The 19912-nt window shown below is 44.3% G+C and overlaps 1 protein-coding gene across 26 annotated transcripts in view; it reads left to right on the top strand.

Annotated features, from left to right (window-relative positions):
* Positions 1-19912, top strand: part of LOC135094216 (serine/threonine-protein kinase WNK1-like) — a 134838-nt gene that overhangs the window by 103274 nt on the left and 11652 nt on the right. For 19 of the 26 annotated variants that reach the window (XM_063994112.1, XM_063994102.1, XM_063994100.1 and 16 more), the window contains 10 exons: positions 5372-5433; positions 7137-7590; positions 8202-8411; positions 10225-10287; positions 12331-12525; positions 13314-13595; positions 14777-14928; positions 15341-15539; positions 16300-16398; positions 18573-18746. In XM_063994112.1, coding sequence (XP_063850182.1) covers positions 5372-5433; positions 7137-7590; positions 8202-8411; positions 10225-10287; positions 12331-12525; positions 13314-13595; positions 14777-14928; positions 15341-15539; positions 16300-16398; positions 18573-18746 — 1890 coding nt within the window. The remainder of the gene's footprint in view (positions 1-5371; positions 5434-7136; positions 7591-8201; positions 8412-10224; positions 10288-12330; positions 12526-13313; positions 13596-14776; positions 14929-15340; positions 15540-16299; positions 16399-18572; positions 18747-19912) is intronic. The other 7 variants (XM_063994111.1, XM_063994107.1, XM_063994105.1 and 4 more) reach the window with 6 other exon arrangements.

Genomic DNA, 19912 nt, shown 5'->3' with positions numbered 1-19912 from the left:
GGGGGCCACCCTCCCCGGGGCAGGACCACCACAGGCCCTGGTTTCTTCACAAGCCACCATCATCACCACCACCGCCACCACCACTACCACCTTGGACGCAGTGGCCCCCCAGCTCCCCACCAGCGGTGCCCTGCAGGACAGCCAGGATGTGGCGGTCACGCAGCCCACGACCCTGCAGAGCCAGCCGACCGTGGTGCCATCGCTGCCCCCGGTGGTGTCGTCCGTCACGCCGGTAGGAGCCACCCCGTCACCCTCCACCGTGGTGGGCGATGCCAGCCAGGTGCCGTTCCCTGTGCCTCCCCCCAGCCACCGCTCACTCTCACTCAGTAAAAGTGCTGATCCCCAGCTGGCACCCCTCCTCACCCCTCCCCTTTCCTGCTCCATCCCCCTCAATCACCACCAGCCAGCCTCAGTCACAACCCCCCGCTTCACAACACCACAACACCACAAACCTCCCCCAGTATTCTTCCCCCCAAATTTCTCAGCAGAACTGATGAATGGTGTAGCAAGCAATATGGGTGGAGTTAATGCGCCACAAAGCCACTCTAGTATGAGCCAGCCTCCCCAGCAGCTAGCGGGCCAAGCACCGGACAGTGTAAGTGTCCACTGCGTGCTGCCTGTGTGAGTCACCGCGGCTCCTGTGTCTTGGGGAGCACTGCCACACACACACACACACACACACACACACACACACACACACATACAAAGAAGAAAACAATATATTTATCTATCTGTGTATCAGGCTGACACTTGATGCAGAGACAAATCGCCACACACACACACACACACACACACACACACACACACACACACACACACACACACACACACACACACACACATTCTCACGCTCACAGTCACACCACATCCACAATGATTACCTTGAGTAAGACAGATCTTACATGCACCCACTACACTTCCCACTACTCCGGCTACCCAACATAACTGCCCGCTGCTCCTCTGCATCACTTGGTCACTGTGGCAGCACCAGGTTCTGCTCTCAGTCCCCAGGGTGGTGCAGTGAGCAGCGAGTGGTGTGTGGGCAGCGACGGTGATCTCAGAGTGCTCCCACAAGCCACAATGCTGCTGGTGCTTGAAGCGTGAACAGCACAGTGCTGCCCTTTTAGTTCCACCACCACCACTACCCACGCCATGCCATGCACCCAGCCTGGCCACACTGACCCCTCACCAGATGCCCATTGCCCTTCTTTCATAGTAGTGGAAGTTTACTTACTGACAATACAATTTCTGCCTTAGTGCCCCCATGAATAGCTCCATTTTTTGTGTGACTGCACAGTTCCTAAAGTTAACCAATTATTAATGCAATTTCTGTCTTAGTGCCCCCACAAATAGTTTCCATTTTTTGTGTGACTGCACAATTCCGTAAGTTTACTGATTAACAATACAGTTCCTACCATAGTGTCCCCACAAATAGTTGCCATTTTTGAGTGACTGCACCATTCCTTATTTTGATAATGCCCCAAAACCCATTGTATAAACTGCACACTGAAGATGTATATACCCTTAACATACTTCATAACACTCCTTGTTAACACCTGTAAATCCCCAACTTACCAGTGAACACCATAAACTGTGACTTCATTCACACAAACTGCAATCCTGGGGCACTTTACTAACAAAGATAATACACAGGGTTCAGGGTTTGGACCACACGCCCCTAACTGGCTAACCACCCATCACCACACTGAGTCTTCCCCCAGCAAAACAGAAAAGGGCATTGGTGCTTACTTTCATTTCTTAGTGCGTGTTAGTCATTATCACAGAGCTCCTTGTTTCCTCCCTCAGACTCCATGATTCTGTACCGCCCTTAATTATTAGCACGCTTTTTGACTTGCTTGCCTCCTAATCTCTCACGACTTGGTTAATCTTGCTGGACCCAGACCCACTCACTCACTCCCTCACCCTGCAGCCCTTACAGTCAATAATTCACTTGTAACTGTTTATTCATCTCTTGATCTGTAGTTCTGGCTTGCAGATTTAAGGTCAAGTTGTTTTTGAGATACATAAGGAACAAGTTGATGTAAGCACTATCATTAAAAGGCTCATTCATCCTCACTCACTGAACAGAAAATCATAAGACTCCTCATTCCCAAGCATGAGGACAGGGGCGTGTGGAATGTCAGGGTGGGTGGATGTGGTCTGGTAACAGAATGACGGGGAGAAGACCCACAGTGAAATATCTATAGTCTGGCCTCTGAGGGGGAAACAGCCATGCCCTTCACACCTGTCACAGCAGCCTCTCTCTCACCTGGAGACAGCACAGCAAGCCATATAGCAGTGTGGTAGTCTTGCCCTTCTGTTAGTTGTAGCAGGCATCCCCTTGAAAATTTTGTTGTGCAGCTGTCATCAGTAAATTAACCTGCTGTATTCACTGTGTTGATCATTTTCTCTCATTGTCAAGTCCTTTGATATGCTGACAGTCTCAGTTGCCAGGTTTTGTAAGACTGTTGTACATCAAAGGATTTATGATGATGAGAAAATACAAACAGTGGATGTAAGTACAGTGGGTTAACAGACTACTGGTGTATGTGTAGTGATGGGATGGTTAACGTCCACAAAGCACCACTCTAGCCTTGGTGGTTGTCCTGGCCTGAGTGGCTGCTGCCTGTACAGTCACAAGTCAAATAATCTTCTGTAGTCACTCATGAGTTTAGTGTTTTCCATCATTCATGAGTCCCCTGATCTTGGCCTCCTTAAAGCAGGTGAGTTTGCAGGTTTTATAAGGAGGCTGTGATCATATCAGAAGACTTAAGACTGAAGGAAAACACTAAACACAGTAAAGATTGTGGTATGTAAACATACTTTTGACCTTGGCTGTACATGCATCCCTTTTAGTACCGTCAGTAGTACCATCTTTATTTTGAATGGTAGAGCAACCTGCATGTGCTAAGTAGAACCCATAGCAGTTGTCCCTAACTGAGGCAGCTGTGTGTTGTCCCCAAGCAGCAGACAACACCAAACTTGACCGTTACACAACATTCCCCAAGGTGCGGGTGTTCTGAATCCGCACACTTTGCCTCAAGGTAACGTGTGGCCCGCATGTTTCCTGAGGTGACAGAGAGGCTGCTGAGAGGACCTGCCTCTCATGATACTATTAGATTACTGAGCCTGGAAGCTTGCCGTTATTACCTATTCCCTTTTTTTATAGTGTTTTACCGCATTAGTATTTTTTACACTGCATTGTATCTTGTTTTTCTGTCACCTTTTTTTTTTATTTAGTTCTTAGGCTTTTTTTATGATTTTTTCCTCTATTAATGCATTTTACAAGCTGTTGTTCATTACATCTGGTGATTTATTTCTTTATTTCTTTATTTCTTTATTTATTTTTTTTATATTTTTTCAATCTCTGTATTTTGTGTGTGTGTGTGTGTGTGTGTGTGTATATAAGAGGCTGGTGGAGGGGACAGGACAGTGTGGTGATTCAGGGTGAGGTGGGGCAGTCCCTTGTCAGCCCTGCCATGGCCCCTCACTGGACACAGCTAAATGTGCACCCCTGCTGCATCCCATTGGTTCTGTGTACCATCTGAATGACTTACTGCAGTATTCTTTAAGTCATAGCTTTAAATTGGTGTTTTAAATTGATGTTGCAGTGTTGGATAAGGTTTTTTGAGTGACCCAACTGTGTGATGAAAAAAATTGTGTTGAGCCTTTGCACACACACACACACACACAAGAATAAAAAGAAATATAGAAACATGACATCATACATTTGACTCAAAATCATATATATGGTATGTGCAGCAAAGTAAACACACACACACACACACACACACACACACACACACACACACACACACACACACACACACACACACACACACACACACACACACACACACACACACACACACACACACACACACACACACACACACACACACACACACACACTTGACATCATGAACTGAATGTGAGTTATTTTTTTATTTATTTATTTTTCTCTCCCCCCTTATTATTTGCTATTATTTCCTGCTAATGGACGACAGTTTGATGGTTTGATCTTGGTGGTGGTAATGGGTCCCTGTTATGAACCCAGCACACTGTCACCCTTCCTGCCAGCTGCTTGAACACAACTGGTTCTTGGGTACACTTGCAGCAAGGGTCATAGTTGCAGGCTGAACGGAACATTGTACTGCTCATAATCTATAATATTTTACTTATGCATGATTGTCCTTTTTTTTTTTTGCCACGGCATTGATGTTTCCATGCTAGATATTAGATCATTCTGTATTGTATATAAGTTTTGATCTGAAATAAGTTCAAATTTAGTGTATGATGGTGATGCATAGTATGTATGTGTGTATGTGTGTGTGTGTGTGTGTGATTCTTTGCTATCCAGTGTTTGTTGCTTACCTTGTTCCTCTATGATGAAATTCTAATCTTGCCTCTTAGACTGATGCTAAAATTTTTATTGTTATTATTGATTTTATTTTTTTCCTAAGTGTTAAAATTTCTCCCTTGATGCCTTCATATAATTGGTTCCACTGTATTATTAGATTGTTATGTATCTGCAGGCACTGGAATAACCATAGATGTAGATGACTTCATTCAATTTACTGCCATAGATATCTCATTGATGTATAAAGATATTGCAGAGTAACTCACAGGGAAGGGATAGATAAGAGAAAGCACTTCATTTCACACACATTGAAAGGATAATAGAAACACTTCTTTTATTTATCATCACACTTATGAGATTCATTATTTATATTAATGTACAAGGATAGATAATGTAAAGTGTTGTTTTTATCACAGTAACACAATAAAACCAAGATCAACACTCAGGAAAGGCTAAGAAACCATTCCTTTCCCTCCCGTCCCTTATGTTCTAAAGTCCACATAATTCTCTCAGCCTTAATGCTTTTCTGTAGCTCCTTTACTGGCATCTCTGTGACTTACGCCAGAAGAGTGCCAGGTGACCCTCTGAAGTGCCCTCTTCCTTGACCTCATACCAGCCCTCCTTGCATCACCCCCCAGTCCTCCCTTACAAAATGAAGATATAGTTAGTGGTAGTATATCTTAGTCTCATTGAAGATGCCATTAATAACAGGAATATTTTAAGTTTTTAGCCTCATCATTGATATATAAGGAAATGTGATAGAGTTCTTTTAAAGTTCATTTTGAGAAATGTAAGTCAATTTCATGTTCATTACTTTAAGTGCTCTAGTTAGTGGTCATACATCTTTGCCTTACTTAAGATACCATTAATAACAATAATATTTTATCTTTGTCAGTGATATACTCGTATAAGGGAATATAATGAAGGTTTTTTTAAGTTTATTTAGAGGAATATAAGTCAATTTAATATTTGCTGCTTTAAGTGTTCTAATTCAGCTGTACTTCCTCACAGGTGGAGTCTTGCCCCTCACCACAGATCCTCACAGATGCTTACTCCCACCTGCTCAATGACAGGTGAGTCTGAGCTCCCACCGTTGCCTCCATGCTGTGACTCCCTATAGCATTGCAGAAGCTAGTGCCCACATTGCTGTTTGGTTTCTTAAACTAATGCTTTCATCTCCAATGCCTCTTCTTTCATGTCTGTCATGATTCTGAAATTCGTATCCCTTTTTCTTTGTTCATGTTTCGTTATTTTTCTTTCTTCAAATCTTGTCTTGTCTCTCATCATTCTGAAATTCACGTCTTCTGTTCTTACTTCATGTTTTGTTATTTTTTCTTTCTTCTACTTGTCTCATGTTTTGAAACTTGTGTCTGTCTTACTTCAAACTTCATATCTTGTTCTTTTATTTCAAAACTTATGTCTTCAGTTCTCACTTCAAACCTCTTTTCTTCTCTTCATATCAAAACTCGTGTCTGTTCTTGCTTTGAATGTCATGTCTTCTCACTCAAAACCTCAAGTCTTTCCTCACTCCAAAATCTCTTGTTTTCTTTATTAAAACTCCTTTCTCCAGACTTCACATCTTAATCTTTTGTTTACTTCTCACATCCAAACTGATCCTTTACCTCACTCCAAAGTTTATATCTAGTCATTTCAAAGATCATGTCTCCTTTACTTCTCATTATAATCCACTTGACTTTTTTAATTTGCTTCATCTGTATCTTCCAATGGCAGAACTGTACAGCATCTTACATTTCCACTTCCCACTGCCATGCCTCCTGCCCAGCCATCATTGTGTTTACCCTTGTGTTGCATTGTTTTTGAATGCAGTCACCCCATCCTTGCTGTTGTGTCCCTTCACCCCATTGGTTCCTTAGTGTGTCATCCTGTGTGGGGCTGCTGTACTTTCCAGTGTCATGTGTACATATTCACCTGTGCTTGGCTAGCTTTTATTTTTTCAGTCGTCTATATCTTACGTGCGTGTTTCTAAGCTTTCTTCTCTATACAGTGGCCACTTTACAAGAGTCTATTTATTCCTGTTTATGCACACACTAATTCTCTTTCTTTCTCTCCACCCTCCATCCCTCCCTCATCTATCCTATTTTGCTGGAGGTCATCCTCCTACATTATGTTATTACTTACCTTGTATTATTATTCCTTTATGGCCAAACCACCTTAGGCAACTGTATTTGACCTGCGTTTCATTCCGTCTGCTTTACCTGACCCACCAAATACTGTACACATGTTCATTGCCTTCGCCACACCACCACCATTCATTCTCCTCAACACTAGCATTCCTTAAGTAGCTTCTTGTATCCTTGACCCTTTTTTTTTTTTTTTTTCTTTATTATTTTTTTTTACATAATTTCCAAATATTAAGTTAAGTTCTTAAAAGAAACAATATCTAACTAGTTACAGTGAGTTTGACAAAATCTTTAGTTCTTACATTGATTAATTTTCAGTCAAGGTTTTAATTAACAGAGCTTGCTAAGTTAGTTGATACAGTTTTATTTTATCATTGCCATAGCTGACTGTTAGTTTATTAACACCTGGTTTCTTCAATACCAACCTGTTTTGTCTGCTTAGAGAGCTTGTGTTCATAGCTATGTTAAGCTCTTGTTTACTGGCCTGCCTGAGACATGCGCTGCGTCTTGCAAAGTGCGTCTCTGTGTGTTAGTGTTAACAAGTGGTGCATGCGGCAGGCAGGTGAGTTCCACACCTCTCGTTGATGAAATACTTGAAATATTGATATCTGTGTTCTTTCCATGTGTCTGGGAAGGCCTGGGGGTGGCCATGAGATGCAGACCACCAACTCCCACTCCACCACTGCAAGCTGCAACACCCAGCCCTCCTCCACCTCCCCTTCCACCCTACCTCCCCCTCCCTCAACCCTGTCCTCCTCCACCACCACCACTACCAGCACCACCACCACCACCACCACTACCCTGACATCCTCCACCTCCATCCCCACCATTCACCCTACATTTGATCCCAGTGCGGCCTCAGAGTCGGAGTGCAGCGAGCACCCAGCTGACGGCTCCGGCAGCAAGACCCACTCGGAACGCACCAAGAGGCCCCGCAAGAAGAAGACCCAGGACCGCTTCCCCAAGCTGACCGTACTGAGTGCCAACGAGACCATGGTGGAGTGCCAACTAGAGACGATCAAGCAGAAGACGATTACATTTAAGTTCGACATCACCGACAACGATGCGCTGGACGTGGCCAACAAACTGGTGAGTGTGATGTTGATGGTGGTGATTGCTATTGGCCATTTAGTCTTTTTTTACAAGTAATGATGCATTGGATATGGCAAAACAAACTGGTGTGAGGAAGATATTTTATATTTCCTTATTGGCTCTTTAGATTTTTTTTCACAAATAGTAATGCTCTGGATATGGCTAACAAACTGGTGGGAGGATCATATCTATATTTTTCTGTCAGCCATTTAGTTTTTTTTGCAGCACATACACTGAGGGTAAATGATGCTAAGGCCAGGTCCATGGAGCCAAAGCTTTTATAGGACTTGGTGAAGATTTCCTTGTTACCTGTCTGTTTTGGAATGAGTGCTCTCAGTGGGTCTTTTTCCCACTCTTTTTTGTTGCCCTTTGTCAGTGACCCTCTTACATAAAAAGAAGTAGTAGTTATTGTAGTATAAGTGATCCCAACTGCATACATGATAGTCCCTTATGATTTTGTTGTTTTGGTGCAGTTAGGTAAAAAAAGTTGTAATAGGAATGACCCTAACCATGTATGTGTCAGTCCCTTATGATTCTGTTGTAGTGGTGCAGTTAAATCCATCAACTAGTCAATCAACCAATCACTTTACCCATCAACTCATCTTCAGGTGATGACCAATCTCCTGCCGGGGAATCACTCGGAAGTCGTCACCTTGTACATCAACGACATCATGCAGCAGCTGAAGGCCAACCCCAAGGTGTTGCCAGTTGTGTCCACACCCTGCCTGGACTCACGTCCCGGCCAGCAACCATCCCAGGAGAGCCACCACCGCTCCCCCTCAGCCTCCCGACGCCACAGAGAGGACTCAGACGCCAGGGTGAGTGTGTGTGTGTGTGTGTGTGTGTGTTGAGGAAGAGAAACTGAATGTAAGAGAAAGAGATGGAGAGAGAGAAGTTCTAATGCCAGGGTGTGTGTGTGTGTGTGTGTGTGTGTGTGTGTGTGTGTGTGTGTGTGTGTGTGTGTGTGTGTGTGTGTGTGTGTGTGTGTGTGTGTGCTTCAAGGACAGAAGAAAAGGAAGAGCAGTTGAGTGTGAAAGAAAGTTGCTGAGAGAAGGAAAGGTTGAAGAATAGGGAAAGAGAAAGAGATAGATAAAGAAAAAGAAGGAAGATAGAGATTGACAGAGTATACTACAAGAATATTAATCTCAGCTCCACAAAATTAACAGCAGAAGGTTAAATAGAACATAACAACTAGCCACTCTGCACACTAGTAGTAAAAACACCTGGTAGAAAGAGAAGAATTACAACCAAGCTAAATTCATATATTTTCCAATACCTTGCCTTATTTACTTAGTGGGATATGACATGAAGCATTTCTGGTGTTATGAAGGAAGTACACTCATTCACACTCAAAGCACACACACATAGGTTAAGATTGCCCCCACCTCCCTTCTGCTGCTGCTGGTCTGAAAGGTAGGCACATCATAGGACCAAGAGTTATGAAAGGGAGAGCTGTGTCTGTAAACAGAGATTAAAAGGATGGATGGTATTTGGTCATGTTTAAGAGACTTGTCTGAATGTAGAGAGAAGTTTAAGAAATAGTATTCTCTGCCAACTTCTTAATTCCTTCATGGTATTTCTGGTCACTCTGTTTCCTTAATATCACCAAGTGTTCTACAATTACATAATGCTATTTTCAGATACTTATTGGTATTTTATAAGTTGAGAATTGCTACAGTTGGATTTAGAGATTTATTAAAGAATTATTGAAGGACCTAAAAAAAAATTTGCCCATCAGTTTTGGTGCATGTTGTGAGTCTGAATGTAACTGAGGTTTGGCAGAGAGAGAGAGAGAGAGAGAGAAAGAGAGAGAGAGAGAGAGAGAGAGAGAGAGAGAGAGAGAGAGAGAGAGAGAGAGAGAGAGAGAATAATACCTGGGTTGATACAGAGACACTTTACTGCTGATGATGTACTGTTACTGTTTTCTAGTGTACGGCATTTTGCTTCTGTGCATTCCTAGTTTTGGAGCTGCTGCCTGCATCCCTCTGTCAGCAGCATTGGTTTTGTGTACCCATTACAGTCCTTTTTTATCCATAAGTTACGGCTGGACTCTCACTGGGATAATTTTACATCCTTTTTATCCACTACCTGTCTCTTTGAAGATGTAGATTAAGTGCGTTCAGTGGAAGTGTCTGTTTTGGTCTCATGCCCTTATGATGGAAGATTATTTTGATGAAGGAAATTGTTTTATGTTCTTCTCTCTCACCTCATAATCATTGTATGCATTTATATGCATTTCATTTTCAAGGTGTCTTCCTTCAGTCCCTGTTAACACTGTGCTCATCTCAAGCTTACTATGTGCATTTCATGTGTTCCTCCCAGTTATGTCTCTAATTTTAAGACAGAGTGTGTGATGGGTGTGCTAGTGGTGATGGTGATGGTGATGGTGATGGTGATGGTGATAGTGGTGGTGTTGGTGAACAGCTTAGCCAAGGGATTGCAAGGAACAAGGAACACTAAAGACTAGGTTGTCATTATGTTGTGATACTGTGATCAGCCTTAACCCCACCCCTGAGCCCTGGCAGCAGTGGTGCAGTGATGTGGTGGTGTGGGTGGTGTGTGCCTGGCAGTGGGTGGTGGGGTGGTGGGGCGGTGCACACCAGTATCACTTATCTCTGTGTGACGTGCTAGGCTCGCTACCTGGCCAGGAAGCTGAGTCGGTCCTCCCCCAAGCGGCGGCGGCGACACAGCTCTGTAAGTAAACGTCACGGAGAGTTTGGTGGGTTTGTGTCTGACTCTGAGAATGCTATTTAGACCACCGGCAAGAGCATGTCGACGCCTCCACCCCGACCCAACCGGGCTGCTTCCGAGAGGCAGCCCGGGTGGCCTCGTCTCCACCTCACAAAGAGACGTACAGTTGAGCAGGACGGGCCAGCGTGTCACGTCGTGCTCTGCTTCCTCTCCCTCACACACACCCTGCCCTCACTACAGCTTCTCCTCATCTTAGCTTTAAATACTTGTCCAAATTTTTTCCTCTCATCATTGGTACAGCACTCAGGCAACCCTCAGAATACCATGTCTCGGATTTGATCTTTTGTGTGTGCGTGTGTGTTTTTTTTAGTGCTAACTTTGGGAAACTGTTGTCCTAGGCCCCACCTGCAGACCACCACCCTTGTTTAGTCTGTCCTGCTGCACCTTGATCCTCTTGCCCCACACCCAGGAAGGCTGACACATGGACTGGCTCACTCACTCACTCATTCACCGCTACTCTTGCTCAGTTGTTGTTGCCGTCGGTAAGAGTTTTTGTCGCCAACAAGTTCAGACGCGGTAATGTCTTGGTCAGCTCTTAGTGTTGACAGCCAGATCCCAAGCCACACACTCTTCCTGGATCTTTTGAAGTATTACCAATTGGTCACTTGCAGTATCTTGCACATCACCAAGTGCAATGTGTCACCATCTAAGTATTGTGCAGTATACTGAGTACTGGCAGGCGTAGGTCCACTCTTACCAGCCTCACCTCAGTTCCTGTGTGTCCACCCCCCTTGTCATGGTGATCCTCAGGTGTCCCTTAGCTTGTAGACGTCACAGAATTCCCAGTACAGTGTCCCGCTGCTGCTGCTGCCGCCGTTGCTGCTGCTGCCGCTGCTGCTGCTGCTGCTGCTGCCGCTGAACACTCAGTCTAAACTCAGTCCTCCCTGACCACACTAAACCCTTGGTGTTGTAGAGTGGCTCCCTAGTGTTGCAGTAATTTGTCCTCTGTCTTGCCACTAAAGCCTCCACCACAGTGTTGCCTCACTCCCAGTCTTTGACACCAGTATAGACTTGACGGCACCTGTGTCTTGTCAAACGCCCCACATTGGTTCCTCATGGGTTAGGTCACCAAAATTGTATTGCATCCCTGCTTAGTTTTTATTGAATTATATTGGTCAAACTCTATACCAGGCTGAGATGCCTCTCTAAGGGGGCTGGCTGAGACAAGACGTTGCGCCTTGTTTCATATTAGTAGTGATGCTAAAGGAAGATTTGCCCCAAAAAATTTGAACTCTGTCACTCCAAAATTTTGTGTCCAATGTCTAAGAGTTGAGTCAAAGGAGTAGCTAATGATTGGGAGGTGCTGTCAATGAGTGGTGGTGAGGAGTGAGTCTTGCACCACTCATTGCCCTGGTGTGTGTTTGCATGTCCTGTAAACACACACCACACCATGTGATAGCTGTCTTGATAACTGCAGGAGGCCACCCAGTACTGGGAGCACCAGGGGAGTGGTGAGTCCCTTACTACCTAGGGGGTGGGAGGTGTGGGGTTAGGTCAACTTGAGAGGACAGAGTCTTAACAGTGATAGCAGCCACCCCTTGAGGTGGACGTTGGTAGACTGTGATGTGTCGTGGTGGTGACTGGCTGGTGCTGTACAAATGTGGTGTGGTGCTAGTGGGGGAGGGGAGGTGCAGTGGGTGGTGAGGGCATCATCACTAAACACACGTGCCAAAGTCTTCGCTCTTGGACCGCTTGTGTCCACTTCCTCGTGTAAGTTGACCTTTCTTTGAGTCCTGTACAGTATGCACCAATCTGCAGGGGATGTGCTTGGAAGGCTTTTCTTTCTCTAAGTGTTACATTGAAGGAGTCGGGTTCAGAGAAGGAGCGAGGCTTGGCTTACCTCCGTGTTGAGACAGCAATGACTCGTGTCACCATCATGCACACCTCAACCTTGCATGGTTAATTGTTGCTAAATGCCTTTTTTTCCTCTATAACCCGACCATCACGCACGACCTCTTGCCACGCTGACCTCACCTGTCCCTGCAGCGTGAGGAAGGCACCGGGGCTGACAGCACACCTGGCACCCCCAGCAAGAGGGCTGAGGTCAGGGAACCCCCACCACAGGGACAGACCAGCCCTGTGCACCAGCCTCAGCCCCAGCAAGACACACAGCCCTCAGTAACACCCACAGCATCAGTACCACAGCCACAGAAGCCCCCTGTCACGCCACAGGTCCCTCAGGTTGGTGCTGGCAGAGGAATCACATGTTGGTGTTCTTTGTCTCACTTCATAAAAGCTTTGCACAACTGTTGTTAAGATGTCAGACTTAAAGTATTTGGCCTGATTCTCATTCCCCCAAAGCTTCCCTTTTAAGATGTTCTGTGCTGTCAACAAGCCTTGCTACTCTATAATCATTCCAAAAACTCAAGTTGTCTTTGCTCCCTGGCTGCTGACCACTTTGTCCTGACATGCTGGGTGAGGGAAGGTTAGGATCATATTCTGAAACACTTCAGCATAGCACTTCCTCTATCAAAAGGCTCTGGTTGAAGCTACATGGGTTTTCAAGGGTGTTTTTATGATTGTATTGATAGATTAGTAAGATTTCTATATTAACTGGAGAAACACTCTTGAGAACCCGGCTAATCATCTCTGTGGCCTTTGAAAATAGTCGAGGTGTAAGAACAAAGTATTTCTGAATATGGGCCTTTGTCTCAGCTGCCTTCCTTCATCCACCTCCCTAAAACATTCCCTAATTAAGAGCTTCATAGCAAGTCATCCATCTGTCACCTATTTAGCCCTGCCAGATCCCCCTTTTATAAAATACTGCTTGAATCTCTTCATCACTTCTACTCTTGATTGTCTGCCAAAGAGGTGTCTATAGTCTTCTAAAGATGTATAGCCTAAGTGTGAGCTGAGTGGTGTGGAGTTGTGTGAGCCATCCTGAATGGAGGCTCGGTGTGGAGAGCATGCCACGTGGAGTGTCCGAGGGGTGTGTCCCATCCCCCCTGACACTGCAGCTTCCGATACAGGCTTTCAGAACGTCACGCTTCCTGGTGAGTCCGGTGGCAGAACACAAGGTGGTACCGGGACTGGAGGCAGAGGATGCAACAGCAGGAGTGGCACGGAAGCAGCAGCAACAGCCACAGCCACAGCAACAGCCACCAATGGACACCCTGACCCCCAGTCTTGTACCCCTTCCGGATGAGTCCCCTCAATCCAGCTCCATCCCTGCTTCCTCTACTGCTGCTCTGCTTCCACCTGCACAACCCCCTTCTGCTTCCATTGTGCCCCCAACACACCAGGACCTACAGGTAAGGTTTCTGTGTCCTGTGCCTCTGTCCTATCCATCCCAGTACCCAAGACTGATCTGCAATTTTTAACTCTGACTGGTATTGACACTAAGACTTGTTTTGTATCGACAGTGAACGATAATTTTAATGGGCAAAAATCAAACAAATTACTAAAAAAAAAAAAGTAGTAGCTAGGTAGAGTCATTTATATGTGTTAAGTTGCACTAAGCTTCAAGTAATATCAGTCAAAGAGTTAAAGCTTCATTTTTTATTCTCTTGTTTGCTTCAGTCTTCAAGCTTGCTGTTTAAAGCTTTTTTCACTTACCATCTTTTAACATCTTTTTAATCAGCTTTCACAGTATTAATCACACTTTTTGCCTAATTTGTCTGTACTTTTTGTGCTTTTATGATCCCAAGTGTGCTTCTGTAAAGACTAAACTGCTTCACCCCTCAGCCAGTGTGCATGCAAGCCTTGAATGGTCAGGCATATGAAATAACCCACACAGTTTTGTTTAGGCTGCAGAATGTGCTGAACCTAAGTGACCTGCATATTTTAAGTGACCTCACACTAAAGGATCACTGAGTTTTGTTCAGGCTGTAGAATGTTGTGCCAAACTTTAATAACATAGAACCATATTTTGAAACACTTCTGTGCTGTACCTCCACTACTTTCAAAGGCTCTACTTGAAGGTACATGAGTTTTTAAGGGTGTTCATATGGTTCTAATAACATATTAACAAGATTTCTACATTATTAACAGGAGAAACACTCTTAAGAATCCGGCTAATCATATCTGGCCTTTGAAAGTAATCCTGAGAAGCAAGGTGTTTCAGAATACAGGTCCTGGTGGGTTTATAGGCTCCTTACTAGCACAGGGTGATATTTAAGGACAGAAAACAAGCTGAACTCACCACTCTTTTTCCATCATTTATTTTTTATAGATAGAAAAGGTGTATTTTTTTCTTTTATAGTGGAATGTGTTATTGAGAAGTACACTTTTTATTGTAGAGTAATTTTTAATAAGACTTTAAGAGCTGAAAACTTTTAAATTTTTTGGAAGAATAGTTTAATTAGGTGCATTAATGTGTTTCCCTTTACTGTGTGAGGGTTTGGACTTATACATGTACTACATTGCAGTCTCATATATTTAGTTATGGAGAACAGAACCACGTGTGAAAATTCCTGCGTTGCTTTGTCCTCAGCATGAAGGTGTTAGCAGCAGCAGTGGCATACCAACCTCCCAGCCAGGGTCGGGGGGCCCCACTCCCCCCCACCACTGCACGCCGGAGAACACCTACACCTCAGACAGCCAGGCCAGACTCTCCCAGCAGAACTCACTGGAGAAGAATGACAGGTACACCTTGCTGGAACACTTACCAGGGAAAATCTCTCTTGGGATTGGCAGTTCAGTGCACTTAATGATATGTAATGAGGATGGTCCAGAAGTAATGATTTGTCTTCTGTCTGTTGTTTACTGATTGCATAATGTAATGTGGGTGGTTTCTGAAGTAACAATGTTCCATCTGTTTGTCCATACCTTGCCCACCTCATAACATGTAATAAGGATGGTGTGGGAAGTAATGATGTGCTGTCTGTCTATCCCTTGCCCACTCCATAATATGCAATAAGGATGATGTGAGAAGTAATAATGTTCTGTCTGTCAGTTTTTCCCTTGCCTGCTCCATAACATGTAATGAGAGTGCTGTTGGAGGTAACCTATGTGAAGATCAGCCCACCAATCAGTGATGTGTGTTGTGTTATTCCAGCGTCACCTCCAACAGCAACCTGTCAGAGCTGGCCCGCAAGCTACAGCAGCTGCAGACATCTGTAGGTTCTGCCTCAGCACACTCCATGAGCTCAGTGCACACTGCGCCACCCCTCACCATGCCCAGCCACCCCAGCACCCCCGTCTCCCTGGCTGCCCAGCCCACCTTCAGCCATGACCTCAACATTCAGCTGGCAGGGGTGAGTACTGTGTCCACATTGTGGTGCCTCTGGCCGGGTGGCAGAGTGCTGGTGTCTAGGAGGGAGATGGTCACTTACGTCTTATCTTTCATGGCATACTGTTCCCCATTTAGTGTTCTCAGTGTGGCATGATGTGGCTGGCCTTGTATGGCTGTCCTGTGTTGTGAGTGGTGCAGGAGGCGGCATGCAAGGCTGGGCTGTGTGTGAGTGTGCGTGTGTGTGTGCGTGTGTGCTGTGTTGCTGCCTTGAGGTGCAGGGCAGGGCTCACTGCCTCACTCTGGCATCATTCATTAATGCTCTTTCATTCCTTAGATCTCTAGTGATTTTTAGTTATTAGCGCTTCTTATAATTATGTTTTGTTTTGAACAACTGCCCATTTACAATGGTCTTTTTTTTTTATCTTACCTGATTTTGCACATGCAACAAACTTAGAGACAATTTTATTTAGTTTTCTCCAGCACATTACATTTATTTATGATCTCAGTTCACCATCCATTCCTCCTTTTCTTTGTGAATGCTTGTCATGCCTCACAGAGATAATTCAGAAGTCTAGTACCTCCCTGGCTTCCTAGCTGTTATTGTCACAGTGGGTATGTACATGTACAGTGGGGCTCCCAGAGATGCACCATGCATTGTGGGGTGTGCCGGCCTGGCTGGAGGCCTTGTTCATGGGAAGGGACACCTGTGTCATGCTGGGGTAAAGGTGTCAGTCTCTGGCCCCACTGTATATAGCATAAGGCCTGACAGCCCAGTGTTGTAGGTGCTGTCCTCTCGGGCGTCACGCTGCTCACGGGCCCTCTGGTCGCCGTCCACCAACTACAAAACCTGCCCAGCCTTCTTCCACGTGTTGGCTCCTGAGGTGGGCGCTGCCCCTCGGTTCTTGCCCCTTGGCCTGCCCGAGGATCTTGCTGCTGTCTCAAGCCTTGTCTATCTGTCCTTGACACCTCTGTGCTTGTCATAACTACACACAGTACTGTCTTGTCTGTCCCTGGGTGTGTTGCGTGGTCCTGGGCCTTGGTTCTCTCAGGCTGCCGTCCTTCCTGCATGTTTGCTCCATGTCTTCACCCTGTCACTGCCTGAGGGGCTCTGGAGATATATTGGGGTTCAGGATGTTCTCAAACAATTTAAAGAGCAATTTACATTTATATTATCTACAGTTATATCTAGTGAACATCAGTACTCATGTATATTGTGGTATCCATAATATGTATTTGTTTTGGGTGTAGAGGAATCAGTTAAGAAGTCAAATTTTGTACTTTTCTTAGCGTTAAGTGAGCCACAAATATCTCAGTTTTACAGAGGGGGCACAAGTGGTGGGAAGACAATCCTGCAACACACATCCACACAAAGAGAAAGAATAACAAAAGCTTTATGGGGAGTGATGCATTAACTTAGAAATGCCAGGCAACTTCTCATGAGACTCATAACACTGGTGGTGGTGATGACTGAAGCTCTATGCATAATAATATTCTCAACCACATGAATGGAGACTGTGGAATAGCATGTTACTTCCTGCATTTGTATCTACTATAGGAACTAAGGGGACAAGTATTAATATGGTGGCAGGACTTTCCTTATGCTTACCTCCACTCCCTGATTTTCTTGCCTGAGCCAGCTTGTACTTCATTGTACTGCAAGATGCAACACTCAGGGCAAGGTACACCAGACTGTTACTAACACATCATTACCTGTGTCTCTTGTCTGTGTAAGTGCAGGGGAGGATGTGTTGTGTCTTGTGCTGTCCCCTCCCCTGGTGCGGTGAATTGTGTTGGTGCAAGGCATGTGAAGGGAATAGAACATATGTAAGCAAATGACTGAATTGATTTAGTGCGGGTATTTTCTATACATAATGGGGTATGTTTATAGGTGGCTAATTAAAGGGATTATTCAGTGTAAAGGAATGTCTCTGTAGCTGATTGACTGATTAGACTGAATGCATACAAGGTTTCTGTCAGTGTAAAGAGCTGTGTTCATTAATTATTATCTGGCTCACTGACTGACTGACTGACTGACTGACTGACTGACTGACTGACTGGTAACACATACTGATTAATGGACTTACTGAGTGACTGGCATAATATCGATAGACATTCCCAGTAACCACAGGTCCTCTTAACATAATTGAGTGACTGGTGTGATATTAACAGACATTCCTAATCATCATAGGTACTCTTAACATCTATCTTAAAGGGAAGGACTGTGATAATCGCCAAAAATCAGCATAATAATACTTGATCCATGCCGTAGTTAAGTACCTGGAGACACAGTACTTCATCACACTCCCTCACTCAAGTTTGCTTTCAGGCGACACTCAAGCTGCACTAAGCTTTCCGTTAAGCTTCTGACATGTCTAACTCAAGCCTTCTATCTCTGTGTATATATAGTTTCCTCATATGTTTAGTGATACATGATTATTATTATTATTATTATTATTACTATTATTATTATTATTATTATTGTTCTGATTACACTGTGCTATAGTAGATTAAAATGTGGTACTTATATTGTCACTGTATTGTGCTATTTGGGGACATGTATACTGAGATGTATGTACTGGAAGCTGTGTAAGTATATGTATGTGTTAAGGGATGTACATGTCCCCTTGCTTTTTTTATGGTGTGTTCTGAAATGTTTTGGTCTGATACAGACTGTTTCCATAGGCCAGAGATTATTAGACAGGTTTCTGCAGGTCTTCTACTATTGATGATGCAGATATCTCAATAAACTATCACAAGAAGCATGAAAACACCCTTGGAATCCTGAACAAGTGTCACTGAAGCTTGTTAAATGATCACTACCATCATGAAAATGCTCTTGGAAACCTGAGTAACATCCACTAATGTCTGTTGAAGCTAGTCGAGATAAGACACTAAAACATTTGAGAATACACTGTACCTGTTTCCTTGGTGTTGGGTAATAAGACCACATCACATCACCAGCACCACATGAACACAAAGAACACCACAAACCAGCACACTAACTTGATGTCTCTCTCCCCGCTGCTGCCTCGGACTAACCTTGCTGGGGTACTAGGAGGGTGGTGGTGGTGGTGGTGGAGGAGGTGGTGGTGGTGGTGGTGGTGGTGAAGGCAGCATAGGAGCCACGGGTTTAGGAGTGCCAGTGCAAGAGGCCAACTTGGTGATGCTGCCTCAGGGACCACATTACACTAACACCACCACGGATATTCCACCCACGGATCTACACCAGGTGAGCTGTTTGGCCGGTGCTTGTGTGTTCCGCCCCTCTGTGTGTCTTGGTGGCTCGGTGACCGGTGACCTGCTGAAATGTTAAGTGTTTCTTCCCTAACTCCAGCTTACTGTTGGTTCTCATCCTTCCTTAGACAGAGATGTGTATGACTGAATAATCCTGTCACTTAATTGTAACGTTTCATTCATGCCTCTTTGTACAGTTCTCAGCGCCCTGTCTTCATTGGTTTTTGTTTTTTCCTAACTCTAGCTTATTCTCGGTTCTTGTCCCTCCATAGAGAGAGAAGTGTATGAATTAATAATCCCATCATTCACTTGTAACGTTTGTACAGTTCACAGCAACCTGTCTTGCCTTGTCTTGTTGCTACTGTTACTGTGTCTGTGCCAGTTTCTCATGGACTCCCCTAATCTCTCTGTGGTCTAGGCTTTGATATATTTTGTAGAGTTAAGCTCATTCTATTTTAAAGTTTATTGATATATTTTTTGTAGAGTTAAGCTCATTCCAGTTTAAAGTTTCTCTGTATCCAGTTGGGCTCACTCCAGGTTAAAGCTTACATCCCTGGTCAAGCTCCCTCTGTTTTGTCTTAGATTAACTACATTGGAGTTGAAGCTGATCTCCTTTGTGTGTGTTATGTTCACCTCAGTTTAAAGCTTCTGTTTCTTGCCAAGCTTATCTATCATGTGTTCAGTTCAATCGATGCCAATCAAAGCTACAATCTTATACAAAGTCAAGCCCATTTCACTTTAAAAAAACTTAATTTGTCAATTAAGCCTAAGCATTTTAAAACCTTCAAAACCTTCAATCTTGCACAGAGTTTAAAGCCATTCCACTTCAAGCTTCTGTTGCCAGCTCAGCCCAAGATATTTAAAGCTTCAATCTTGCACATGGTTAAACTCTTACTAGACTTAAGCCATTATATAATGATTCCCACACTCCACTTCCTGTTTATATAAATGCATGTGAGACACCTCTAATTCAGCTTATCCTGGCAGAAAGAGAGAGAAATACAAACACAAACCTCTTTCCACCCTTTGTGAAATACCTTCATCCTACCATACTATATACACACCTAAAGGACATAAGAATCTGTCATTCCCTTGTTATCTCTTGTAGAATAACTACCTCAACCTTACATTCTATGATTAGACCCTCCCCCCTCCTCATCT

Source organism: Scylla paramamosain, chromosome 45 (assembly GCF_035594125.1).
Source record: "Scylla paramamosain isolate STU-SP2022 chromosome 45, ASM3559412v1, whole genome shotgun sequence".
NCBI classification, from domain to species: domain Eukaryota; kingdom Metazoa; phylum Arthropoda; class Malacostraca; order Decapoda; family Portunidae; genus Scylla; species Scylla paramamosain.
This window is presented reverse-complemented; position numbering and strand designations above follow the sequence as displayed.